We start from the raw sequence: 27,984 nt of genomic DNA on the forward strand, positions 1-27,984 counted from the left end.
TAAAATATGAGTGACTTCCATCTGGGTAGCACACATCCTCTTTCTTGGCTCATTCATTCTAGGAGAAGTTAACCACCATGTCATGAGCAGCCTTGTGGAGAGGCTTGTGTAGAAAGAAACAGAAACTTTTGACCCTGGTTTCAGAATAAGCCTAGAAAAGGATCCTCCTGCCCCAGTTGAGCCTTCTGATGACTGCAGCCCAGGCTAACATTCAATTGCAATGTCATGAGAGATCCCGAGCCAGAATCTCCTAATTGATCCTCTTCTGGGTTCTTTATTCTCAGAAACTGGGTGAAATAATAGAGATTTGTTATTGTTTTTAAAAAAATTATTTTTATTTATTTCAGAGAGGAAGAGATAGAAACATCAATGATGAGAGGGAATCATTGATCAGCTGACTCATGCATGCCACCCCAACCCCCACTCCCATTGGGGACCAAGCCCACAACTGGGCATGTGACCTGACTGGGAATCAAACTGTGACCTCCTGGTTCATGGGTCGATGTTCAACCACTGAGCAACACCAGCTGGGAAAAACTTGCTGTTTTAAGATGCTAAGTTTTGGGGTAATTTGTTACTCAGCAATGGTTAACTACTTACTCTAGTGCCACATTATCACATTAAATCCTCAGAACAAATGTGAAAGGTAGAATTTTTCTTCCGTTTTTCAGATGAGAAAACCAAGGCTGAGATGAGTGAAGTGGCTGAGCTGGGATTTCCCCCATGTCTATTGGGTTCCAAATCACAGGAACCTGGTTCTGTTTCCTCAGCTGGAATGTCTCCAGCTCCAGGGTGATGTTTGAGGAATCGAGGACAGGAGGACTTGGTCTCTTTGTCTGAGGTGTTTCTCTCCCCCTTTTCATTTTAATCACATCAGTTTGCAGCTATGGTATCTCTTGTGTATATGTGAGTCAGTGACAAATAGGTTTATTAGAAAAAACATCAGAGTTTTAAGAGGGGGATACTTGGGCTCTTGAGTGACCTTGGATAAGTTCTTACACTCTTGTAGGCCTTTTTCTTTATCTCCTTTATGGAGATAATAACCCCTGTTCCTCATTCCTTACCAGGGAACCTTGAGTATCCAGTACAAAGGGACTTTGTAAAAATGTCAAGTATTGTGATCCCAGAAAGGTTTGCTTTGAGTCAGGAGCACGCCTCACCCAGGGCTCTCACGGTCTGCATGGAGGTAGCCCCTCACAGTCTGCAACAGTGACCTGTGCTCCCTCTTCTCTCCCACCTGCACCTAGGTTCAGGAGACAGAGAATACTGGGAGAAATTGAGAGCCCCAACCCACTTCTTCAATCTCAGCGCTCACTATCATCTCCCTCTAAAGCAACATTGCAGCCCTCCTGAAGTAGTGGAAATTCCCCAAGCTTTTCTGCATGCTGAGCCTCTGTATTTGCAGTTTCTTCTCTCTGGGCACCATTCTCAATACTCCACCTGGTGTGTCACTACTCATCTCTCATGACTCAGATGTCCCCACTTTCAGGAGACCTCTTGACCTGGTTCAAAGCCTGCTTCTCATCTGCATTAGTGCACCAGTCTCCCGCCTGAGCACGTGGACTCCAGCTTCTCTTTTCTACTCAACAGCCCCTGTGGCACAGCCAGCAGTCTTTCTAAAACACACATCTTGTCATGTCACTCCTTGCTTAAAATAACCACCCAATGGAATAATCCATCCATCAATGTTTCAGAAGCTCCTCCTTGCCCTCAGGAAAACATCCAAAGCCTCCAGCTGGAACTCAAGGCTGGCTCCCCACTGGTGTCTCCAGCCTCAGCTCTCCCCTCTCCTGATCGCCCTGCACAGGTGGTACACCCTAGCCGCATTGATCTTGTTCCATAACTCAGACATGCCTCGCTCTCTCGTGCCTTCTGATCTGCTGGTCCCCTTGTTTTCCACGCCCATTCCTATCTTAGCCACCTAGTGACTTCCTGCCCAATGAAGAAGGCCAGCTCTGATTTAACCCCTTCTGGGAAGCCTGCCCTGGGGACCCCAGGAAGAGACCACGGCTGCTTCTTCCCTCTCCTATATGACTTCTCAGCTTGCCTGCTTACACTGGAAGTTTCTTGTATCTGACACATGGTTGTGTCCCCAGCAGGGTCAGCACAGGTGCTTGGAGCAGCCATGTAGGATTCGTTGGCTGGTTGAATGAAGGAAGGCCAGCCTCAGAACTGTTATTTTCCAGGGCAAGCCCATTTTATAGCAAAAGGGGAAGCAGAAAGGACTGCTCTGGAATGGAGAAAATCAATAAGATGTAAATCTGGTTGAGAAAAGCTGTCCCAGGTTGGCTGTGGGGAGAGAGAAGACTGGGATGGTGAGCCCAGATTGACAGTAAAAGAGATTAGGGGACAAGCAGAGCTGCAGCCAGGGAAGGGCAAAGGGAGTGTCTCCTTTCAGTTGTACCTCCTCCCCTCTGTCTTTGCCACTTTCCCTGCCCCCATGCTCTATGCACTCCTTCAGTTCTCTCCGGCATCCTGGACGGAGAAGGAAACCTAAAAATGTTGATCATCAAATGCACTCATTATTTGGTCTTCACAAACTTTTGGGAAACAGGAGACAGGAACGATCAACCTCACTTTCCTTCCCTCCGGTGAAGAAACGGAGGTGTAGAGAAGTTAAATCACTTGTTCAGGGTCACACCATGAATAAGTGCCAGAGTCAATATCTGAGTTTAAATCTGACTCTAAAACACTGTCCTTTTCCCTCCATTGCACTGGAGGTCTTGAGCCAGGCTTCAACGGGTCCCCAGCCTCTGAAATCAGATGCACAATTGTGTTTATGTGCATTTTTTTAATGGAGGGTTTATATCTTGTATCGTCCAGGGTGATGGTCACCCATCACCTTGCCTATCCCATGTTCTCTCCCTGGAGGAGGCCTCTGAGCTGAGTATAGCAGATTGGGATACAGTGGAGTGGGACGAAGGCCAGCTGGGTAGAGAAGAGCACATGTAGGGGTAGATTAGGAAGAAAGAATTCACTAGGTCTAAAGAATGCTGAGGAAGGGAGCTGTAGGTTCTTGTTTCTCATTCATTTGTGCTCCATTCATGGCTCCTGGCTCCCAACTTCTAAGGAGCATCTGCCCACCCTGCAAGGCATGGGCCTACAGGTCAAAGGAACTCCAGGCCAGGCTGCAGGATATCCACTCTGCGTCAGTCCTGTCCTCTGCTGGATTTGATCACCTGTAGAACCTTGCAAGAAATTTCACACCTTCTCCTGAGCACACAGGTCAATTGCGTGTGGTTCCTCGTGGACCAGCGGCTAATATTAGGGAAGAGGGCTGCACCCTGGGCCCCTCCGTCTCTGGGAACCCCTTCAGTCCTTACCTGCTCCACTTCTGGCTCTCAGCCCACGTCTCTCTTACGATGATTCCTGGAGTCTCCTCGCCCTGACCAGCCTGAGTGGTTTTAAGCACAAGACCTCAACTTCTTCAAACCTCTGCTGAATGTAGATTCAGCATCAAGACCCAGCTTGACGGGGCCCCTGCATGTATTCACATTGTCAAGTTCTCAGGAAATTTGCAAAGGTAAGATACTTCAACCACAATCAGTTAAGATTGCTAAGTCTTTTCACACCACCTTCCCTGGTGTTCCCATTTCCCTCTATATGAGGTGATTGGAGAGGCCAAGGGCATATCTGGGACCTGGCTAAAGGGGAGTGGAGTTGGGGATCAATATAATTTGGGTCCATGGAGATATATTTATGTGGTTCTCAGCCATCGCTGCATTTAGGTAAATCATTGCCAGCCACCTCTATGTACAGAGTGGCTTCTAGGAATCTTCCTTCACACTGTCCAACTCACTCAGAATTGTGACATCAAGATGTCCTATCCTGAGGTCATCTCATGGCATGAATGTATTTCATGCCACCTGGCCCTGGGAGCACATGGGCAATGGAAGAGAAACAGGTTGAAAATGTACAGAAACAGAAGCTAATCTGTGGGAAATCCTTCCACTTGTCGGGGGTGGGGAGGGGCAGGGAGGGGGTGGGGGAATGTATTTTAGAGGTGTGCATGGCAGAGGCGCACTGTGCTGTTTTTCTGAATCGTGTGACAGTTGTTTTGACTTCTTTTCTCATTGTAAGTAAATACTCATTTTCTTACCTTGTTTTGTGTTCTTTTTCTTAGAGGGCTCCCCAAATTGTATAAGCTTCCAGTTCCCACAAAATCTGGATCTAACCCCAGTGCCACCATTTATGTTCTCGGCGATCTTGGGCAAGTTACTTAACCTTTTTGAACCATTTCCTCTTGGGTAAACATACATGATGATTTGGACAGGTGAGGACTCAGAAAGCCTCACGCCCTCATTCCATTTCTGAAACCATTACTAGAGGAAGTAACCCAGGCAAATGGAAATTAGACCAGAATATACAGATAGGGGAAGATGTAGACCATAAGAAATAATGGTGAGCAGTGACTCCAGGAAAACTTAAATCTCGGTAATTGGAAATAATGCAGTTGTTGCAAATTCTAATGAAGTTTGTAAGAAAGGATTTTTCCAATAGGAGAGACAGTATGCAAGAACAAATTTAATAACAAGCTGTATCTACAATTCCAGATTATTTCTGCAAAACCTGGGAAATGGGGGGAGAAGAAGGAATATGAACACACGAACAGCCTCTCCCTGTTGGGAACTTTGAAACTCTTGACACTGATAAATAAAGGCTCAGATAGTTGTTAACCATTTAAAGGTTAAACGGTAGGCTAAAATGGGAATGAGAACTCCTGTACTTCCCTCTTATTTCACCTGAGATAGCCTCAAAGCCCGATGCTGGGAGCTGCTCAAAGGGCCACAGCCAGGCCCTTCAGCTCTCCCTGGCCCCCCGCCCCCCACATGGCTGGACACAGCGTGTGGGAAGCTGCTGATGGCTCCCTGTCTCCTGCCTCTGGAGCAGCGGGTCCCAGCTAGGTCAGATAGGTGAAGGCAACAGAAGGGGCTGGGAGCAGATCAGGAAACTCTCTCCTCCCAGGGAGATAAGCAGGCCTGGCCAGAGCATCAGACAAGGCCTGACATACACAAGCCAGGTTTGTTTAGACCTGAGCATTCCACAGCTCTACTCATTACACAGAGCTGAACATTACTGCTCCCAGGAATTACAGGCCTGGGCAATACAAAGAGCAGGTCCTTATACCAACCCTGGCACCACAGAGAACCAGTTTATCCCCCAGGCTTAGGTGTCATAGAAACAGACATTATGTACAGAGCCCCGGGTGACACAGATTCAAGGACCTAGGAGGACGTGGTGGAATTAGGATTCTAATTACAAAAGGCACAGTAACTTTGGTGGGGGGCCCTGGTCAAATGTGTAAAACCTCGGTGATGCATAGGGTACCAGTGAGTATGAGGTGGGTGTGTTTGGTCTTTGAAGTTGGAAAACACCCAAGTGAGGGGCCCAGGTCTCCCTCGCCACCGAAGCCCCTCACCCAGACTGTGGCTCCCTGAGGGCAAGGTCTGAGACTTCCTGAGTCCAGAGAGTGAGCCGCCCCAAGAAGGTCAGAGCCCTTAGGGCCCTGACACAAGATTTCCTACAGGCCCTGCCTGGCCTGGATGCTCACCTCCTTCCCAGTGGATCGCTCCTCGGAGCTCAGGGCTCTGCCTCCAGGGGGCGCCAAATGGACACTTCTTGACAGAGGCCATCCTGGCCCCACCCCAGGCTGAGGAGGAGACCTGCGTCCATCCTGACGGCACAGAGGGTCACAGGGCTCCGGACAACTAGTCTCAGGCCAAGAGCCTGGAGGAGGCGCCTGCCGTGGCTGCCACTCTTGGCCAGGGTCGGGCCCTGGGACAGCTCACACCCTGGACTCTTCAGGCTTCTTCTCTGGTCCCGACATTAACGGCTGCTGCTGTAGGCCAGGGCGTGTCACCGCCTTGGTCCCCTCCTCTTTGCCCTGCTGCCTCAGGATAGCCATGATCAAGGCGAAGCAGGCCAGGGAGCCGGTCTTGAAGAAGAACTGGAGGCCAACGAACCTGGGAAAGAGCAGGAGACCCTTGAGCCCAGGACCTCCCTTCCAGGGCTCCGGTGTCCTTGGGCTGGGAGCAGAATGGGGTCAGCAATCACCACCCACGGTGCAGGTGGAGACATGGAGGCCCTGTGGGGAGGAGAGGCCTGCAGCCCCAGTGGACTCTGCGTCACCACAGCCTGGAAGAGGGGGACACACTCTGCAGGAGGAGCCCCGGGTGGGGAGCAGAAGCCCAGGCACCCTCCCTGCCCCGTCCCTGACTGCCTGTGGCCTCGGCCAGGGTGCCTCTGTCTAGGTCTAAGGGCTCAGAGGCCCTGCCTGACAATTGTAACTCTGGATTGGCCTCCAGCCCCCATCTGCTCCACCAAGAGAAAAAGGGGGTTCCGTCTCCCCCACTTGTCTCACTCGGTGATTTTCACCCGGTGTGCTGCAAGGATTTTTAAAACACGCAGTACCTGACTGTTTAGTCAGGGGCACTGACCTCTTTTCCCTTAGATGGTCAAATGGAAAAAAAAAAAATGACAACAGCCAACATAACAATAACTGTCTGGTGCGAATGAATCCAAATTATACCTTTTTTAAAAAAAAAAAAAAATCAGGTCATCAAAAAAATACATTTTAGTAATTAGTTAATGTGTGCCATGAGATGAAAAAGGTTGAAAATCCCTAATTGAACTCACCCAGTCTCTACTTTAGACTTTTTCTTTCTTAGGAAGTCCCTGGACAGTCCCAGCCCATAGGAACCATGGCCTCCTCAGAGCTGGGAGTGACCAGCTCCATGTTCCCAGCCCTGCTAGCTAGTCTCCTCCCCCTCCTCCTTTTCCTATTTCCATCTCCCAACACATCTCAGGGCCAGCAGCCTCTCTGCCTTCAGGTTCCTTTGGGCTTCCCATTGTACAGGCAGGAAGACTGAGCCCCGAAAAGGTAGGTCCCACATTGAGGAAGAAAGAGCTGAGCCCAGATTGTGGGGTCCAGCATTATTCATAGAGAGGGCCTCCTTCCTACCCCACCCCAATTCCCTGTCTCTCTCACCACTGGGCTGCCCCCTGGCTCCCCCGCACTCAGCCATGATGATGCATGTTCCTGCATGGACTGCCATCAGAGGGCTGGTTCAAGGCCCAGCTTTGCCAGTTACCAGCTGTGTCTTTGGGCCACTTTACCTCTCACTTGTCCATACAGGAGGAGACAGTATCTAGATCCCAGGACTGGATATGGTACCTGCCACCAGCAGAACTTCCCCTCCCTGCTGGTGTTCTACCTGGTACCCCCCACGCCCCACCCAGTACTTTCAGCAGCCTTCCCACAATCCCCTGGCAGCCCGGGGTCTCACCGAGTTCGGAGCAGGTCGTTGTCATAGTAGCGGCAGACGGCCCGACGCCCACAGCTCCAGGCCCAGTGCACGCAGGTGGTGTCGATGGCACTGCCGTGGATCACAGGACTGGGCATCCAGGCTGCAGGAGGAGGTGCTCAGGGGACAAAGAACCTGGAATTCCTATTACCCCCCCCCCCCTCCGCCCCCTTATTCCCTGGTCTGCACAACCCCTCAGGGGCTCTGAGCCGCTGGAGGCCTCCGGACCCATCTGTCCTTGGCCCTCAAGCCCACCCCTCACCCTGATGTCAGATGCGACCTCCCTGCTGGGCTGTCTAGCTGCTTATACACCACCTGCAGGGACCTGGGTTGCATCTGCTTCCCCATGGGCCAGCGAACCCCAAGGTCAGGGACTGGGTCTCACTCATCCCTGTGCCCCAGCCCCGGCAGGCACACAGCGAGTGTCTGGACCAGAGGTTCTTTACCTAAAACTCTCAGGAGCATGAACTGGATTCCCACAGCCAGAGTCTTGTCTTCTTTCTTCACTCCCCTGGCAATCAGGGAAAGGGGTGACATGAGGATGGAGAGGGGCCCAGCCCTCAAGGGGCTCTCACCATTCCCGCTCTCCCGCCACCCAATGCCAGCCTTCCCCCAGTCTCACGGCCCCTGGGTGGGATGTGGCCAGGACCTTAGGCTCTATCCTCCATTTCTGATCAACCCGCAGAGCCTGGTCCCCAGGTACCAGGCACAGCCACTGACCGACCGTCAGCCTCCTATGCTGACCTCCCTGTGTTCCTGGTCACAGATACCTCCCAGCCCCACCCCCTGGCCCCACCACATTCTCCCCGTCCTCATACACGTGACAAAACCTGGAGCTGGGCAGCCAGACATGCCTTCTAACTTCCTCAGCCACGGCGATGCTGTGGCCCAGATGCCCCGAGAAGCACCGGCTCCTCTCCTCAGGGATACCAGCAGCCGGCACTTACGAAGGACTCATTCCCTATTGCAGCCCCTCCCCACCCCATGAGGTAGGTGTGTCATTAGCCCCATTTTACAGAGAAGGGGACTGACAGCTTCTTGGACAGGCTGAGTGATTGGCAAAGACCCCACGGCAGACAGTTTCAGGAGTTAGGATTTGTGTAGCACATGGCCTGCCCTAACTTTGCATATGCAGCTGCCTGCTGGTCATCTGATTCCTCTACTTTCTGCCTTGTGGCCAGACTATGTTATGGATCTACATGTCTTCTAATATCTGTAAGGGGTTCCATTCCCATTCTAACTTTCTGGAAAACAAGCAGGGAATAAAAACAGTCCCGGCGTAATGAAAATTGGAATTATCCTTCTGTGCGGTCCCCTTACTGCAGCCCCACCCGGGAGCTGCTGACTTTGGCCCCGGGAGACAATGTGTGGGTGCCAGCAGGCCCCCTCAGGGCAATGGCCAGGGAGATCTTGGACCTTGGGCTGGTTCCAGAGCGGGCCCTGAGGTGCTTGTCGGTTGGAGTGGTGCTCAGAATCATGCCACATGGATGGTGTTTGGTTTTCTGCATGCGCTCCTGAGGCCCGCCCCTGACAGATGGTCCGAGTGCGGGGTCAGAGGACAGTCCTCCACTTCCTCCCGCTGTGACTGGGAGGCAGAGGCAGGGCCTTGGTGTGGCAGGTAGGGATTTGGGCTTACCACCCAACACTTGCCACATGACCTGTGGTTAGCTTCTGGTTAGCTTCCAAACTGCTCTGAAAACTTACAGATAAGTTTTCTTATCTGTAAGATGGGAGACAGCTTCATCTCCGCAGGATGCCATGAGGATGAAGACGGGACCGTGGGAGCCTGCTGTGCTGTGGGCCCTCCCCTCCTCCTCCAGACTCCTCCTTCGGATTCCTGTCCTGCCTGTGGCTAAGAACCTCTTGGCGTCCACCAGCCCTGACCCCTCCCTGTCTCACCTCAGGATGAGCATGAAGGAGGGAGTGTGGGTGACGCTGGCCATGGCTGCACCCAGGCTAACCAGGAGCATGAAGGGCAGCACCAGGTGGCTGCAGGCCGAGTCGCAGGAGCCCGCAGGCACGGGGCCGCCCCCCGCCACGCAGCTGCAGTTGGTGTAGAAGACCTGTGGGGAGAGGAGGAACCTTCAGGGACAAGCAGTGCCAAGGGCCTGCGGCTCAGAGGCGTGACAGACCCAACCCAGCTGGGACAGAGCTGGTGGGAGGCTGAGTCAGATGGCAGCACCCGGACTCGGGCTGTCCGTCTGCACACACATGGGATGAGCCTGCATGATGCTGTGGGGACAGAGGGGAGTGGAAAGGAGGAAAGGGAGAGGAGCCTAGAGGAGCATCAACCTCAACACACCACACACACACACACACACACACACACACACCCCACACACACATTCACATTCACACATACACACACACACATTCACACATATACATTCACACACACACCACACACACACACACACACACACCCCACACACACATTCACATTCACACATACACACACACCACATTCACACATACACATTCACACACATACCATATACACACACACACACATATTCATTCACACCACACACACACACACCACACACACAAACACACACCCCACACACATTCACACATACACATTCACACACACACCATATACACACACACATTCACACATATACATTCACACACACACACCACACACACATTAACACATACATATTCACACACACCATATACACACACACATATACATTCACACACCACACACACACACACAACACATTCACACATACACATTCACACACAGCATACACAGACACATTTACACATATCATATAGGGCAAAAGTTGATTTACAGTTGTTCATGTGGAAAATAACAATAATTAGTAAAAACAATATAACAATAAACTGTTTCATGTACTCACAACTGTATACCTACTTGTGCATTACCCTGTATACACAGACACCACACACATACACATACACACACCCTCACATATTACCCCCACACACACACACACACAAACTCATTCTTTTACCTGGTGATGCCAGAATGTTCCAAATTCCTGACCTTATGTGCAAGGAATCAAAGCAACAGAGAGTTTTTTAACCTTAAACTTCTTCTAATGTCATAGACTCACCCAGGCTGTGGTATTTTGTGGAAGAGCCACACTTAAGGGGCCAAAGAGCCACCTGTGGCTCGCGAGCCGCAGTTTGCCAACCATGGGCCTAAGGTAACAGAGCCAGAGGCAGAAGAGGGATTTGAACCACGTGGCCTGGCCTCAGTGTTCAGGGGCCCATATTCCCAGTGCACTGTCCCCTCGGGGATGCTGCCCCAGCCGCGAGGGCCTGGAGGCCCCTGGAGTGCTCTCAGGGAGGTCACACCAGGTCAGGACAGGGAGTGCCGGGAGGCCCCGAAGGCTTGGATTACTTTTGTTCCAAATGCACACCGTTTGCCCAGCCCAGGTGCCACCGGCGGCCTCTGAAGCTCACTCAGCCAGGTGCTCCGCTCTGCTCAGCCCGCGGGGCCAGGCTCCCCGCCCGGAGAGCGGCAGGCTCAGAGGCCGGTGCCAAGTAGGACACAGCGGCAGGCGGGAGGCTCTGGAGAGAGGACAGTGTTGTCATAACAATAAGCCTGACCCTACCACCCTGCACACACACACTTTACCACCCGGGGCTGGATTTTGTGCCGGTTTGCCATTTGTTGGGCCTGAGGAGAAAGGGGAGGAGGAGCCAGTTGGTCTCCTAGGGCTCACACAGAATGCACTGCCGCCCCTTTCCCACCCGGAGAGTTCCTGGAACGCGGGGCCCGGGGCTGACTGGCAGGCTCACGGTGCAGCCTCCCCTCTGGTCTCCGTCTCCCAGCCTGCACTCTGCTCACCTCCACCCCGGCCTCCGTGTGATCGCACACAGGTCTGACTCCATCACTCCCCTGCTTCAGAGTCACGCAGGGCTCCCTGCTGCTCTCTGGATGAACTTCCCACTCACGGTCTGGCATTCAAGGCCCTTGCTTTCTCCCCATGAACCCTAGCTTCTGCTCCAACAAGCTCTCTGCATTTTCACGAAGCATTGCGTATGTGTGTGTGTGTGTGTGTGTGTGTATGAGCGCCCTGTGAGTGGGCTTGCTTCCACACTGTGGGCTCCTACTCTTCTCCAGACTGGGACGCAAATGTGAGCTGGCATCACAGTGTGGAGGGAGGAAACCTGCCAAAGAGCCGATGGCCGCTGAGAGCAGGAGGCCAGGCAGGCAGCTGGAGGGGCTGCGGGCCTGGGTGGTGCAGACAGAGCCCCGGGCAGCAATCTGCCATCAGTCGGGCTGGAGTAATTCAGTTCAATTTGCCCACTTGGTCCAGAAAGGCTTCTTCAATGAATTAGCACCCAAAGTTGAGTGAGTCAATGGCAAGATTACAGCCCGGGCCTGTCTGGCTCAGTGGACAGAGCATCGGCCTGCGGCCTGGGAAGCCCTTCCCTAGTTTGCCTGCTCACCCTTGAAGATCCAGCACTAACACCACTTCCTATGAAGCCTCTGTATCTCCTTCCATCCTTTTGTGTGTGTCGGGGGGGGGGGGGGGGCACGGGGTACCATTTCTCCTGCCTGGAAGCACCCCGGGAATTTCCATCTGAATCTCTCCTGCATGGGCAGCTGGGGCCAGATCTGCGTCCCCTCTGGGCGCTGGCACATGGCAGGGCCCAGGCTGGCAAGGAAAGCTTATTGAGAGAACAACGTTCTCCGTCTGCCAACTGGAGACAGACAGACAGACAGAAGCGCCAGAGAGTGAGAACATTCCGAGCTGGGGCGTGTGGCAGGCACAGAGACAGGGAGGGCGGAGAGCCCCTGAGAGGCAGAGGGAGCAGCCAGAGGCCTGACCCACCTGGCTTCTGTCCAGAGCCTCCTGGACCACCCTGCGTGTGCAGCCTGCGTGGCAGGGGGTGAGGTACTCCACACGGGCGCTGGGGTCGCAGACCGGGTTAAAGCCGTCCGGAGGGCAGGCGCAGGGCTCCGTACAGCCTGGGAAGGGCTCCGGCCCGGGCTGGGACCTGGTGGGAGAGAAGGCCGCAGGGTTGGCCTGGCTCTCCCTCCCTCCGGCCACAAACCAGAGATGCCCTAGCCCTCGGCCTGGCTCCCCACTGAGAGAGCAGTGGCCAGAGGTGTCCACCCCATACAGGTCCCACACCGTCCGGGCTGTGGTGAGCTCCCTGCAGTGGGGGGTGTGAGCAGGAAGGTGGCCAGGAGCCTCAGGGCCTCCTAAGGGGAAGGGGAGGCGGGGAGCAGAGGGGACCAGAGGCCTCTGAGACTCCTCCCGCCCCAAGAGCCCGTGATGTTTGACCTGCTTCTGTGAACAGCTCCGCTCCTCAGGGGCCCTTCTCTGGGGAGCATAAGATAAATCCCTCCTGGGATATAGTCTCAGGTGATCAGTGCCCTTTGCTCACTGTAACCGGGTTACTTTTTTTTCTTGGGACATTTGAGCTACGCGTGTGGAACTCAGGATACGTGACTAGCTATGGCGTCTCCGACCTGCTCCTGCCTCTCTCTGGGCCTCAGTTTCTCTTTCTGTCACCTTGTCTGAGGATCCCCCGCCCCATCGCCATTCTCCAGTCTCAGCACCTCTCAAAACTCTCGCTACCCTGGTCACTGTGTCCAGGGCACGTTTTATGTCCCACACGCCTTCCCTCAGAGATTCAGTCCCCAAGTCCCAGGAGAGCCCCCATCCCAGTGAGCCAGGGGAAGAGGGGGCAGGAGAGAGGAGAGAGGCTGAGTCCCAGGGCAGGTTACCCGGGAGGGACAGAGGTGCCCTGGGACTCAAATGTGAGCTGGAATCGCAGCGTGAAGGGAGGAAACTGGCCAAAGGGCTGCTGGCCGCTGAGAGCAGGAGGCCAGGCGGGCAGCTGGAGGGGCTGCGGGCCTGGGTGGTGCAGGCAGAGGCCCGGGCAGCATCAGTGTCATCAGTTGGGCTGGAGTAATTCAGTTCAATTTGCCCACTTGGTCCAGAAAGGCTTATTCAATGAATTAGAATCCAAAGTTCAGTGAGTAAATTGCAAGAATACAGCCCGAGCCTGTCTGGCTCAGTGGACAGAGCATCGGCCTGCAGACTAAAGGGTCCCAGGTTCGATTCCAGTCAAGGGCATGTGTCCTGGTTGCAGGCTTGATCCCCTCAGTAGGGAGCATGCAGGAGGCAGCCAATCAATGATTCTCTCTCATCATTGATGTTTCTACCTCTCTATCCCTCTTCCTTCCTCTCTGAAATCAATAAAAAATATTTTTAAAAAAGAATATAGATGAGAACAGAGGTGAGATGAGATGTCAGAGTCAAGGTGAGAGGGAGAAGAGAAATAAGTTATGTGGTATAGGCTTTTTAAAAAAAACCATCACTCAAGGATGTGCAGAAAGAGACAGGGAGGGAGGGAGAAAGAAGGGAAAGAGGGAAAGAGGGAAGGAGGGAGGGAAAGAGGGAGAGAGGGAAGGAGGGAGGGAGAAGGGAGAGAAACACTGATCATTTGACTGTCGCATGCTCCCCAACTGGGGATCAAATCTACAACCCAAGTATGTGCCCTGATGGGGAATTGAACGGGCAACTTTTCAGAGCACAGGATGATGCTCAACCAACCGAGCCACTACAGTGGGGATAAGCCAATTTAAAAAAGAAAAAAAAATATATGTGGTCACATACTCATTTCCTTTTTATTCCAAAAATCAATTCAAGGCCCTGGCTCCCTCCTCAGACCCAGGGCCTGGCTGAAGCCCCTTGCTGTGCCCAGACCCAGGGCTCCGTACCCAGAAGGCCCGCCCTGGCCAGCGGAGAGGCCTCGCAGGGGGAGGAGAGGGAAAGGGAGGAGGGAACAGGGGGTGAGAGAGGTCTGTGAGGTGGGACCTGGGACGGGGAGGCCAGGACTGAGCATTCCTGGAGCCCGAGCCAAGTCCCCACCCACTCCTGCCCCACAGGGGCCCAGGTGCAGAGAGCTGGCACCGGTGCAGGGAGGAGGGGCCTGGGAGAGTCGGGGACAGAGAAAGTTGGGAAATTCTAGCTGAGCGTCAGGCCAGCCTACGCTGGAACAGTTCCTAGGAAAAATGAAATCATCCTGGAGAGGAGGCAGCAGTGTTACTTCCCACATCCTCTCCAAGTTGCTCCCGAGGGGAGAAGGTATGTGTTCTGGGGGGGCGGGGGGGCGCTGGAGAGGGAAGGAGAGAGTCACCAGAGGATTTCCTCCTGGGGGGTTGGAGGCAGGTGCTGCCCCATGGATGGAAAGAGAATCCTGGAATCTCAGGGCTGTGGAACGACAGAATTTAGCTCCCAGGCTCTAAGAACCAAGAACCTCCGAGGTCTCCAGGGCAACCCCTTCCCAAAGCACAGGTGTCCCTGCTAGGGGCCTCTCAGCCCCTGGTCTCCCCCTCGCCCCCAGGATGGAGAGCCTGCTCCCTCCTGGGCAGGTCTTTCCCCCTGCCCGGGAGCAAAGCCTTCCTTAGGCCGAGCTGGGCCCGGCTCCTGTGGTGTGCCCCGCCTCCCCTGGCACACCGCGCTTGTCCGCTCTGGAGATGCCATGCCCACAGGGGCTTTGCCCTGATGCCCTGATTCAGACTCCATCCCTCCCCCAGCCTGAGCTCTCACGCCAGGGCAGTTCCTTCCCTCCCTGCCCCTTGGAGTGCTGCCCGACACATTCACCGGAGAGACAAGTCCCACTGCTCACAGCTGAGTCCAGGGGGGAGAGGAGGAGACAGGGGTACGGGGGAGGGGAGATTTGAGGTGCCCCGTTCCCCTGGCCTTGTTTGGGCTGCACCCTTCCTGGTCCCGCCCTCTCGCACCCTGTTGTTCACAGGACCTCGCCCATACTCACCCAGGCCGGTGGAAGACGCCCGCGATCTGGTGGGTAGGGCAGCCCATGAAGAAGAGGGGCAGGGTGAAGAGCAGGCAGAACAGCGCCCCCAGCAGGCAGAGGACGCTGCAGCGCATGGGGCCCAGGTGGAGGCGCTTGACCAGGACGCCCCCCACGACGATGCCCACGATGGCGGAGGGGATGGAGAGACAGCCGAGGAGCATGTTGGCGTAGGACGCCGTGACGGAGAACTGGCGCTCCAGGAACTTGGGCAGGAAGGTGGCCATGCCTGCCACCATGGACGACATGCACACCTGGGACAGGACCACCAGCAGGAAGATGGGGTGTCGCAGGGTTCGAAGCAGCACCCTGGGGAAGACTGTTGGGGTGAATGGGGCGGAGGTCAGGGTGGGCGGCCACTCATGTCGTTCCTCTCTGTTCCCTCCTGCCCTGTCCAGTTTACGCCGTTCCATTCCTTCCAGCCCATCTCATCCCATTTATTGTTACATTCAGTACTTTCCAAGAACAGCGGGCTCCTTTCCGCTTAATTCCAGTTCATTTCTGGAGTTTCGTTTCATTCTATGCCATTGAGTTGCACTGCATTTTATTCAACTGTGTTTCCTTCCATTCCATTCAATTCAAAATTCTATGCCATGTACAAAATTCTATTCCATATCATCCTATCTGATTCTATTTCATCCATGCCACCCCATCTCATTTCATTCATTCTGCTCTAGATATTCATCTTATCTTCTCTCTCCCCCCAACTTGGCCCATCCCATTCTGTCTGCTGTAGCTCTTTCTAAGCCAGCCCAGGCCTTTGTCCTCCCTTCTTCATCTCCAACTCAGGACATCGTTTTCCCTGATCTCTCCACCCTTAGTTCACGTAGCTCCATAACACTTCACCTAACATCCTGCACATTTTACTTATTTGGCTATTGTGCTGTCACCCACCAGAAGGCAAGTTTCATTTAGAGCAGGGGTTTCTGCCTGTTGGGCTAATTGCCGAATTTCCAGAGCCCGGGGCACAGTAAGCTCTCCACACACACTTATGGAATGAATGAGGGCATGAATGAATGGATTTACAGACTAACATGCAGTCAAATGTCAAAATGTTGGGGCAGATCTCAGACCCCCAGGGAAGGGGAAAGCTGAGCAGGTGGGTGTGGGCAGCCGCCCGGAGGTGGGGCCTGAGGAATGGGAGGGTCTGGAGAGGCTGTGAGAGAAAGAAAAGGAATGCCTAATAGGGGGCACAGCAGGGGCAAAGGCCTGGAGACAGGAAGAGAAGTGATGAGCTCCCCACTCTCCTGCTGACTCCTAAACCGGTGCCTGGGGACAGGTTCCTCACTGCAAGTCTGCTCAGAGGCACCTGACACTGGAGGAGCCCGAGCTCTGGGCCTCAGGCCGTCCTCAGCGGGCTGGCCACAACACGGGCGAGAGGCTTCTGTTCTGACAGACTGGGCTGGTCGGCAAAGGCGGCCATGGGGCTTCTCTGGGCGGGGAGGGTCCCTGCATTTCCTGCAGCAGCAGGGCCAGGGCCTCTGTCACGGGAGATTGCTGCAGTCCTCAGAGCACACCAGAACCAAGCCAGCGGGTTCCCTAGCCCCCAGGGCCAGCCCAGAGCTGTCTTCATGGGAGCCAGAAAATAGACAAACAGTCCTGGCAGGGGAGGTGGGAGCAGGGGCTGTGGAATTCCCCTTCGTTCACGTCCCGGGCCTGCCTCCTGTCCCCAGTCCCTTGTCACAGACAGAGAACAGTCAGCCAGGATTCGAAGCAGAGATGCGATGCCAGGGCTTTGGCTCCAGTCTCCCTCCCTCCCTCCCTCCCTCCCTCCCTCCCTCCCTCCCTCCCTCCCTTCCTCCCTCCCTCTCTCCCTCCCTCCCTCTCTCCATGAGTTGCTGGTCCAGGAATGGCCTGGGCTTGGCCCATGCTATACAGGTGCCCTCACCATACAGGTGGCAGGGAACTCGGCCCAGTTTGGCTGGAAAGGCTGGGGCAAGACCAGGAGTTGCTGGGGGGTTCCTGACTCAGTATAAGGGCCATTCTCCCTTCTTCTCCCGCCCTCTCCCCCTCCCCCCGAGCCTCCCCCCTCTATTCCTGGGCCTCTGGCTGCCTGACTCCATCTACTAACTGTTTCCATCCCACTCTCCTATGCTAATCACTGCAGTGCCCATTTGCTACCTCCAGCATCTGCAGCCCCGTCCTAGAACAGATGCAAAATTCTCAAAGGGCACTGAGATAGGGATACTTGGAGGCATCTCTAGGGTCCATCTCTCGCTCAGAAGTGTGTCTGATCCATTAGGCAGAGGCTCCCCTTAGTTCGGCACAATGTCTTCCCATCAGACAAGCCAGGCCTCTCTCCACTCAGAGGCTCCGTCTCCCTTATCAGAAAGGGCCCCCCACAGCTCAGAGGCCAAGTACACCCCCTCAAATAGAACAGTTCCCCTCCCCCCCAGTTTAGGGACTGTGTTTCCTCCACTTGTCAGAGACTTCCCTCAACTCAAGGACAATCTCCCCCATCAGACAGGGGCCTCCTCCAGCACAGAGGCCAGGTCTCCTCCATCAGACAAGGCAGGTGGGTTCTCCCTCCATTCAGGGACTACGTGTCCGCCATTGGACAGGGGCCTCCCTCAGCACAGACACTTGTCTCTCCCCTCAGCCAGGGCCACTCCCACTCAGGAACTATGTCTCCCCTATCAGACAGGGGACTTCCATAGCTCAGGGACTGTCTTCCGCCAAGAGTTTGGGGCTCCTCCAGCTGAAGGACCACGGTTCCTCCATGGTGCCAGGGGGTCAAGGCCAAGTCTCAGGGTCAGATGGATCCCTGTGGAGCTTCGCAGAAGGCCCTGCAGCCAGTTGGCTGGCCGCTTTCTGGCCGCTTTCCCACAGGCTTATGTTGAAGTTAAAACCACCAGAGACAATTCCAGACACCCACTCCAGGACTCAGTTTCAGTGACTGGCTCCAAATTCTTTCTGGGGGGAGCCAAAGCAATGATTAATAAGCTCCCCCACGGAGCAGCCTGCCAGCGCCCCCTGCAGCTGAGGGTGAGCTGAGTGAAGGAGGCCAGGCCCCTGCCCGTAGGCCCAGCTCACAGGGGTCCATGCCCCCTTGCCCTGGGGACTAGAGAACTGGGGGCTAGATGACTGCTATCCCAACATCGTGTCTTAGGAAACGCTTCTCGAGGATTGGGCTTAATTAACTTCCTGTTGCGAAAGTTCTCAGTGGGAAGATGATGTAAACCTGTGGTTATCACACCCTTAAACCACAAGCAGCTTGATTTACTGTCCCAGGACAGTCAGAATAATAACAGTAGGGCAAGGAGTGATAATTGGAATAATAATTATACCTTATATACGTAGAGTTTAAAAAAATAATATACAGCCGAAACCGGTTTGGCTCAGTGGATAGAGCGTCGGCCTGTGAACTGAAGGATCCCGGGTTCGATTCCAGTCAAGGGCATGTACCTTGGTTGAGGGCACATCCCCAGTAGGGGGTGTGCAGGAGGCAGCTGATCGATGATTCTCTCTCATCGATGTTTCTAGCTCTCTATCCCTCTCTCTTCCTCTCTATGAAAAATCAATAAAATATATTTAAAAAAAAAATAATAATAATATACAAAGGGCTTTCCATTCACCATCCCATTTGATTTTTCTAATGGTCCTTGAGAAAGGATGACAGACCCGATCCTTCAGGTGAGGAGACGCAGGTTGGGGGAGGAAAGGACCTTCCGTAAGACTGTACCCTGGCCAGTGTTGAGGCCTCTAACCCAGGTCTCTGACATGCCGTCCAGGGCTGTTACAAGAGCCTGGCTCACAGCAGGCAATCAGTGGTCATGGGATCCTAATCTTCAGAGAGGACGGCCTGGTTACTGCATGGACCCTGGTTACTGGTCAACTGAGCTCATAGTCTCAGGATAGGGGGGCATCGATATTAGATCATTGAGTCTACCCCAACCACCACCACCCAACACACACACACACACACACACACACACACACACACACACACGCTGCACAGGTGGGGGAAACCAAGGCCCAGAGAGGAGCAAACCCAGGACAAAAGTCTAGGTTTCTGCCCAGTCTGTGTGGCTCAGTGGTTAAGCATCGACCTATGAACCAGGAGGTCATGGTTCGATTCCCAGTCAGGGCACATGCTCAGTTGCAGGCTCGATCCCCAATGTGGGCCGTGCAGGAGGCAGCCAATCAATGATTTTTTTTCATCATTGATGTTTCTATCTCTCTCTCCCTCTCCCTTCCTCTCTGAAATCAATAAAAACATAATTAAGAAAAAAGTCCAGGTTTCTGCACTTTAGCTCAGAGGTCACTCTACCCATACCACCGCCTGGGAATTTAATCGATATTTACTGAGAGCCTCTGCTACTGGCCTCAGTGGTAGCTGGGAGAAGGGTCACAAATGACACAGGCTCTGACCTTCAGGAGCTCACTGATCGGGAGGGAGGGGAGGGAGGACTGGACTAGTATGCAGCACAGATCTGAGCTGATCTGGAAGCCCTGAGGGTTCAGAGAGCTGAGAAGAGGGGAGCCAGGCTAGGTGAGCAAAGGAGAGAAGTTGCACTTGATTTTGACCTAGTGCAGTGTTTCCCAACCTTCTCTCATGATGAGAATCACCTGGTGGAGTTGTTAAAACACAGATTCCTGAATCCCAACTAAGAAGTGCTAAACTAGAATTTTTGGGAACATATAGGTAAAATTGTATACTTAACTAGTGCTCTAAGACAGATGTTATATACAGAGCACTAAGTTAGGTATGCAATTTTACCTATATGTTCCCAAAAATTATAGTTTAGCACTTCTTAGTTGGGATTCAGGAATCTGTGTTTTAACAACTCCACCAGGTGATTCTCATCATGAGAGAAGGTTGGGAAACACTGACCTAGAGGAACAAGGAAAATTTTGATGGCAATAAAAAATGATATTCTGTTAGAGGGCTGCTTGGGAAGGCTCATGGGCAATTTTCTTATATCAGCCCAGGTGTCGGCAGGGGCGGGACTAGATATGTAAATCCAGGCATGCTAGGGCCTACTTAAGAATGCAAATAAGTTGGTGATAACTTCCTGGTATTGGGTTTATAAAATAAATGCACAGGGAGGGGTCGTAGTCATCTTCTACCCGCCTCTCCAGCAGAGAGAGTGGCAGCCCACCCAGCTCCCAGCTTAAAATCTATCTCTGTGTCTTCCCTCTTTATTTCTATTGTTTCTCAACCCCTGGCTGCCTCCACTTAGAACTGGTTCGTTCACCTCTCTTTCCATCGGTAGGTGGAAAAGGGAGATCCTCGCCGCATCAGGCCCCCGCAATATTCCAGGCAGAGGGGATCACATGAGCGGAGACTCACAAGAAATGAAGGGTGCTCATGAGGGGCCTTTAGGTATGGAAGATGAATCAAGAAAGATAGGAAGGGGTAGACCCTGTACCATCTCAAATGCCCCTCCAGCTCTACCTCCACCTAGCCCGGCCTGAGTTTACCTACCTTTGATGAACTGGACCATGGTCAGGTCTGGTGCAATCTGGGCAAAGCCATCCTGCTTCTTTGGGGACTCCTCGGGGCTCTGCTCAGCCGAGTCTTCACCCTGGGAAGACACAACCGTGAGGTCAGCTGGATGAGACATCCTGCTCAGAGATGCTTGTGGGCTGGGGAGGAGAACTCTGGGAAAGGAGAGGCTAGTGGTCTGTCACCTTTTCAGGAGCAATGAGGCCAGCAGTGATCTATTTGTTCTTGGCACTATAGGTACTTAACAAGTGTTTTTTTCTCTCTGTGTGTGTTTTTAAGAAAACAGATTTTATTGCCCAGCAATTACAAGTATTCAAACATGTGTTTTCTACATAATTTATTGTGAGGTGACCCATGTTAAATAAAATATTAATTTTCATCATTTGCTTCAGCTCACGACTTCTTGACAAATTCTTTGTTTTTCCTTTCAAAATGTCACTGCCACACCTCTGAGGCAGTAACATTTTGAAAGGAAAAAAATGAAGAATTTTTAAACACCACAGCTAAGAACTTGAATATTCATTCATCTGCAGTTACTTATATGCATGTTACATGCAACTGTGCTTCTAGGGGTTTAGTCATCCTCTATGAAAAGTTTTTTGGAAAACATTCATCATTCAAGTAGTTTTGAAAGAATGGATGAAATTCCAGTGGTCAAACTTTGTCATCACCATCATTAATATCATAATAATCACCAACATTATCATGAAAATTACTTCCATAACTGAAATCATCGTCAGTATTCCCATCATCTTAAACATCACCCCATTCACATCACCAATATCATCATGAATAAATGACCAATATTGTCCTAACTATTATCATTGTTTCTGTCATAGTCACCCACCACCAGCACAATCATTATCATCATCACTGTCACCTGACACTTCGGAGTCACTAATGAAATCATGACTCTAAGAATCACTGTCTCTAACATCATCATTATCCTAACCCTGCCACTGTCTTAATCACCATCAGCATCACCAACCTCAATATGAAGTTAACACCACACTGCTGTCTTCAGTTATTATATCACTCATGGCTATCATTATTTGGAAAGTCACCACAGTAAGAGCCTCCAGTAACCTATGCCTTCATAGAGGTTGGGCCTACATGCTTATCTGTTCTGTACTGTCTGCTGAGAGAAGAAGAGAAGTGGGTTGGGGGAGGCAAGAGGCAACAGCTCCTCTCCTCTCGGATGAGCCAGACTACACTCGGAGAGGGAGAGGATCACTCAACCATCATGCTATGAGGAAACTCATGGCCACCCTGGAGTGTGACCTCCCATCTGGGTGAGGGTGGCCTACAAAAGAGGTCTTTTATCCTGGGAAGGAAGAGATGTCAGGCCACAGTCACAGTCCTCTGATTGTCAGAAGAGAAGGATGAAATTATGATAATGATTAATGGTTACTAAGCACCTATTACAAGCCCAGTGCTATTCTAACAACGAATGCATTAACTCATTGAAACCTCACAGCAACCTTCTGAAGTAGGGACCATTATAATCCCTATTTTTAGGGGGTAAAATGGAGACACAAAGAGATAAAATAACTTGCTTGGTCATAAAACTAGTAAGTGGTCTGGCTATGATGTGAACTCAGACAGCGCAACTCCAGAGCCTCTATGCACTTGGCTGATTCGCCCTGAGGGAAGAGGGAACCAAGGTCATTGAGTGCTGAGTGTTCTACCTGCCTTGCTCTAATATGATATTGTCATGCAGGTATTATTATTGTGCATAGTTTTTACACGAGGAAACAAAATCTTGGAGAAGTTGCTACAGGCACAGGCTCATCTATAGTAATAAAAGAGCAATCTGCTAATTAGACTAGGAGACCTTCTGGAGACCTTCCAGACATTTTTCTGGACAAAGCCATGGATGCAGGGCCTAGGCAGAGGTGGTTAGGGGCAATCAGACTGGCAGGGGAGGGCAGTTGGGAGCGATCAGGCTGGCAGTGGGGGCAGATGGGGGTGATCAGGCCGGCAGGCAGAGTGGTTAGGGGCAATCAGGCAGGCAGGCAAGCAGTTAGGAGCCAATGGTCCTGGATTGCAAGACAGATGTCCCACTGCAGGATCGGGCCTAAATCGGCATTTGGACATCCCCCAAGGGGTCCTGGATTGGACAAAGTGCAGGCCAGTCTGAGGGACCCTCCCCACCATGCATGAATTTTATGCACCAGGCTTCCAGTTCAACTATAAGTGATCAAGTGGATCTGATTTCCCTACATTTTTCTATGCAGCCTAAGGCCAGAATTAGAAGCTACATGCTCTATGGAGGAAGCCTGAAGCCCAATGTAAAGAGCACTTTGGATGAGGCTGTCCTGGAAGGAAGTGAGTTCCCCATAACCAGAAGCATGCAAGCAGAAGCTGACTTCTCGCTGGTCCATGCGGGAGGGCAGGTTGGGCTGGAAAACTTATCTAGGGATCCTCTGGTTCTGCCTCTTTAGGACAAAAAAGAGATTGTGTAATAAAACTGACAAACCCAGTGATGGAAAATAACCTCACAGGGTGATCTGATCATAAATTTCCAACGGGGCAGGTCATGCGGGTAATCACACCCCAGGCCTATGACATTTATAGTAAAAGATTTATCAAGCCCTGTCCATTGTCCCTGTGCATCTAGGTTAACACACCTTGAAATGCGAGAGTAATCCTCTTCTTCAAACCCCTCAGAGACGTCCTCAAGGGAGCCTATATCTTGACTATGCTATGCCTTGCTTTCTCCCACCTTCGTTGCTCCCTAACTCCAAACGTATAAAGAAAACAGCAGAACGGTTATTCTCGGAGCATCTGAAATCTTGCTTCCCAGCCATTGTCATCAGGTTGGCGCAGCTACATCTTATAAAGCTCTTCTCTTTCCACGGAGCCTTTGTCCCTACACGCCTCACCTTTCGGCCTGTGTCTAACACGTTCTCCTTCCTTCCTCGTCTTTATTTATTGGTAAGGGAGCCACTGGAAGCAAACACTGGATTTTCCCACATTTCAGAACCTCCAAGCCAGGGGCACACTGTTCCAGCCTTCCCCCACCTGGCTCCCTGGTGCTGGTTGGCTCCAGACTGGCCTCACCCGGCAGGGAAATCCATTCAAACATCAATTCCTGTGTGTGTTTCCCTCGTGGGCTTCTCCTCTCTCCTCTCCTTTATTTTAGCAGGGAGCAAGGGCTCTGGGTTTCCTGGTTTCAGGGGAGGTTTGCAACAGGACAGAAAGCAAAACTGTCCCTCCCTACCTTTGTTACCGAAGCCTGAGTCCATTGAAAAAGCATCCTGGGTGTTGTGTATGTATATGTGTGTGTGTGGGGGGGGGGGGAGAAGGTGTGCAAGGAGAAGTAGAAGGAGAGGTGAAGGGGTGGGGTCAAGCAGTCTGTGGGTCCCGTGAGCAACAGAGAACAGTTTACCTCAAAGGGGCAGGCTGCAGGCTAACCTAGGGCTCCCTTGTCCTCAGCTACACCAAACTCTTTATATATATATATAATTGATTTTTTTTACAGAGAGGAAGAGAGAGGGATAGAGAGTTAGAAACATCGATGAGAGAGAATCATCGATCAGCTGCCTTTTGCACACCCCCTACTGGGGAAGTGCCTGCAACCAAGGTACATGCCCTTGACTGGAATCGAACCCGGGACCTTTCAGTCTGCAGGCTGATGCTCTATCCACTGAGCCAAACCGGTTTCAGCTTCACCAAACTCTTATGCTCCAAGCTTGTTGAGGGGGACCACGTGGGACAGGATGGACTTATGCTGATGCCTGCTGGGTGGCATGGCTCCTCCCTGATGCCTGGGCACCTGTGAGATCTCAGGACCTTCGCTTCATCTTGGTGAAGGAGCCCTGAAAAAGGCTGAGATTGCATTTTTTTTTCTTTTTTAATATATTTTTATTGATTTCAGAGAGGAAAGTGAGGGCGGGGGGAGAGGATGATGATGAGAGAGATCATTGATTGGCTCTCTCCTACATACTCCCACTGGGGATCAAGCCTGCAACCTGGGCATGTGCCCTTGGCTTGAATTGAACCCAGGACCTTTCAGTCTGCAGGCCAACGCGCTCTATCTACTGCCAAACCGGCTAGGGCTGAGATTGCATTCTTGCTGATCTGGCAGAGGGGCGTTCCATGAGAAAGTTAACTTTCAGAGAAAATAAAGAAGTTTCTATCTCACACATACTTGGCTAAGAATCAAAGTTTGTTCATTATCTCTCCTCTGCCAGTTTCTGAGATCTGCAAGAGCCCACCCCCACCCAGGGGCACACTGTTCAGCCTTCTTCCACCTGGCTCCTGGCTGGCTCAAGGCTGGCCCTCTGGGACCCTGTTCTCTGTCAAAACTCGGATGCTTCCCCAGCCAGCATGGCTCAATGGTTGAGCATTGAACTATGAACCAAGAGGTCCCGGTTGGATTCCCGGTCAGGGCACATGCCCGGGTGGTGGGCTCGATCCCCAGTGGGAGGGCGTGCAGGAGGCAACCAATCAATGATTTTCTCTCATCATTGATGTCTCTTATCTCTCTATCCCTCTCCCTTTCTTTCTGAAATCAGTAAAATAAAAACAACAACAACAAAAAACCCCTCTGGTACCTAGCCAAGGGCCTGGGGCAAAATAGCAGATATCTGATAAATATAGGAAAGAAGGAATGCAAGAAGTGATTCCAACCGGGAGTGGGTGCAGCTGAGACGCCAGGCTGTTGAAAGAAAAATGAGAATAGCAACGGGAGATACTATCATGCTGCAAGCAAACTCCCAGACTGCTGCTGGCTCAGAGCGGGGCAGAGGGTCCACACCCAGCACCCCCGGGGCCACTGGCTGTGTATGCTCAGGCCCCATCCTCACTGGGACCTGCAAAAAAAAGAGACTAAGCGCGCCACACACAAGCAAACACGCTGTGAGGTTAGGTAACTTGCTCAACATCACTCAGCTAGAGAGTGGCAGAGATCTGAGCTCAAGCCTTGGCCTTGGAGAACATTTTATGAATTTGATCCCAAAAGCAAGGGAAGTAAAGGCAAAAATAAATGAATAAGATTATACCAAACTCAAAAGCTTCTGCACAGCAAAAGGAACTTGCCGACCAGACAGAAAGGCAACCACCCAAATGAGAGATGATATTTGCAAACATGAGCTCCAACAAGGAGTTAATATCCAAAACATATAAAGAACTCATTCAACTCAACACCAAACAAACAAACAAACAATTAAAAAAGGGAGAGAGCCCTGAACAGCACCCCTCCCCAGAAGACATACAAATGGCCAACAGATATATGAAAAGATGCTTAACTTCACTGGCTATTGGGGAAATGCAAATCAAAACTATAATGATTAGAATGGCTCTTATCAATAAGACAAGTAATATCAAGTGTGGGAGAGGTTGTGGAGAACAGGGAACCCTTATTCACTGCTGGTGGGAATGTAAACTGGTACAGCCACTATGGAAAACAGTAGGGTGGTTTCTCACCAAATTAAGAATAGAGGTACTCTTTGACCCAACAATCCCTCTTCTGGGTATCTACCCCAAAACTTGAAAACATTCATTCACAAAGATATATGCACCCCTACGTTCACTACAGCATTATCTATGGTGGCCAAGACATGGAAGGAACCAAAGTGTCCCTCTCCCTTTCTTTCTGAAATCAGTAAAATAAAAAGAAGAGGAGGTACATTCTACTCTGAAATATTACTCAGTCATAAGAAATGATGAAACATTTCCATTTGCAACAACATGGATGGACATGGAGAAAATTATACTAAGAGAGACAAGTCAGTCAGGAAAAGCTAAGAACCATATAATTTAACTCAAATGTGGGATATAAAACAGAAACTCATAGACACAGTAACAGTAGGGTGGCTACCAGAGGGAAGGATGGGGTAGTAATAAATGGTAAAGGGGTCAAATGACTGTGTGTGGTGGGTGCAACATACAAAGCATGTGTCATAGAAATGTACCCTTGAAATCTATATGATCCTATTAGCCAATGTCACCCCAATAAATAAGAAATATATATTATTAAAATTAATGTCTTTTGTTTTTGAAGGTAGCTACTAGAACATTTAAAATTAGCACGTGGCTCACATACTATTTACTTTGGACCTGCTGCTTGAAACGAAGGAACATCTCCTTGTCCTGTCTCAGTCCTAGGCAGGCTCCAGGAGAGCCATGTTGGGGGGTCCTGGTACCTGAGGGAGAGGGTGCTGCCCCAAGAATGGGAGTAGGAAGTGCAGGGATAGACTGATGACTCCCCAGCTTCTCTTATCACGCAAGCTTTCCCTCTCGACAGGCAGAATCTTGTGAGTTCCTTGCCTGGGACTCCTCGTCCTCAAGTGAACAGTAAAAACAACCACAGTGTCATCTCTGGCCACGTGCACAGCCCTGTACCCTGCACTTTCACTTCCACCATGTCCATTAATTCCCACAACAGTCTGGTACAAGGGTTATTACAGCACCTATCCCACAGAAGAAACTACGGCCCCAAAAGGGGAAGTGTCTCCTGGGGAGAAATTGGCAGAACAGGCTCTTAAACTCAGATTCTCTAGTCACCTCACCTCAGGCCTGTCCCGTGCTGTGAAAAAAGAACATGGGGAGCGGAGACAGGAGGGGATGACAGACTTTCAGGGGCTGGGGGTTTAGGGAAGGCACCCAGGGAGAAGTGAGGTTTGAGATTTGGATAGACAGGAAGAGAGAAGTCATCGGAAGCAAGGGCATCGTGACACAGGCTCGGAAGCCAGGACAAGTGGGAGAGGGAAACTGAGGCAAATAAACAGCCAAGCCCTGGACAGCCCTCGGGTGCCAGGAGCACTCTCTGTCCCTGGCTCCCATCTCTGTGCGTTCCACAGATGCCCACCCCCTCTCCCCAGATCTGTGTTGAGGACTCCTGACTAATAGTGTGCTCCAGAAACAGGAAACATGCCTCTGCTCAGAGCAGGGCTCGGAGTCCGACCCATCTGGCTGCGGTTTGCCCAGGTCAGCAGGCTGGGCTGAGAGCTGGTTAGCATTTCCCCTCCTGGGGCTGTGTGGTGCTGACTGCTGCAAGCCTGTAGGGCATGGGACACTGTGTGGCCTGGTGCATGGAAGGCCCCCCTGTCTGCTGGGCCACAGGGATCCCCAGGAGCTGTCCTCAGGGGAAGCTGGAATCCTAGGAGGTTCTGGCCTGGAGCTGTGTCCCCAGCTCCCGGGAGCCAAGGCTGAGCCTGGCAAGGGATACAGAACCTCTGTCAGCCCTCAGCTTCCATCACATGTGGCCACAGAAAGCAGCCACAGGGATGGGGTATCCATTAAAATTCCTTTCCCCAACAGGAGGGAGGCTGTGGTTTGTAGCAGAGTGCCTGGGGATCTGAACTTCCGTGAGGAGCAAACATGCTCTGGCTTTCTTATCATGAGATTTATGCACCTGGCCACGCTTCTCTTTCCCTTTGGCTGCCAGAAAGCTCAGAAACAAGCAAGAGG

General features: G+C 51.9%; 1 protein-coding gene across 1 annotated transcript in view; it reads right to left on the reverse strand.

Annotated features, from left to right (window-relative positions):
• Positions 1–4,504: 4,504 nt before the first annotated feature.
• Positions 4,505–27,984, reverse strand: part of SLCO2B1 (solute carrier organic anion transporter family member 2B1) — a 54,021-nt gene continuing 30,541 nt past the window's right edge. The window contains exons 9-15 of the mRNA XM_084893379.1: positions 20,548–20,647; positions 15,081–15,438; positions 12,122–12,287; positions 9,204–9,367; positions 7,751–7,815; positions 7,287–7,407; positions 4,505–5,963 (exon numbers count right to left, since the gene is read on the reverse strand). Coding sequence (XP_084749505.1) covers positions 5,786–5,963; positions 7,287–7,407; positions 7,751–7,815; positions 9,204–9,367; positions 12,122–12,287; positions 15,081–15,438; positions 20,548–20,647 — 1,152 coding nt within the window. The 3' untranslated portion in view covers positions 4,505–5,785. The remainder of the gene's footprint in view (positions 5,964–7,286; positions 7,408–7,750; positions 7,816–9,203; positions 9,368–12,121; positions 12,288–15,080; positions 15,439–20,547; positions 20,648–27,984) is intronic.

This window comes from Pipistrellus hanaki (genome assembly GCF_964339955.1).
Source record: "Pipistrellus hanaki genome assembly, chromosome: 9".
In the NCBI taxonomy this organism is placed as follows: domain Eukaryota; kingdom Metazoa; phylum Chordata; class Mammalia; order Chiroptera; family Vespertilionidae; genus Pipistrellus; species Pipistrellus hanaki.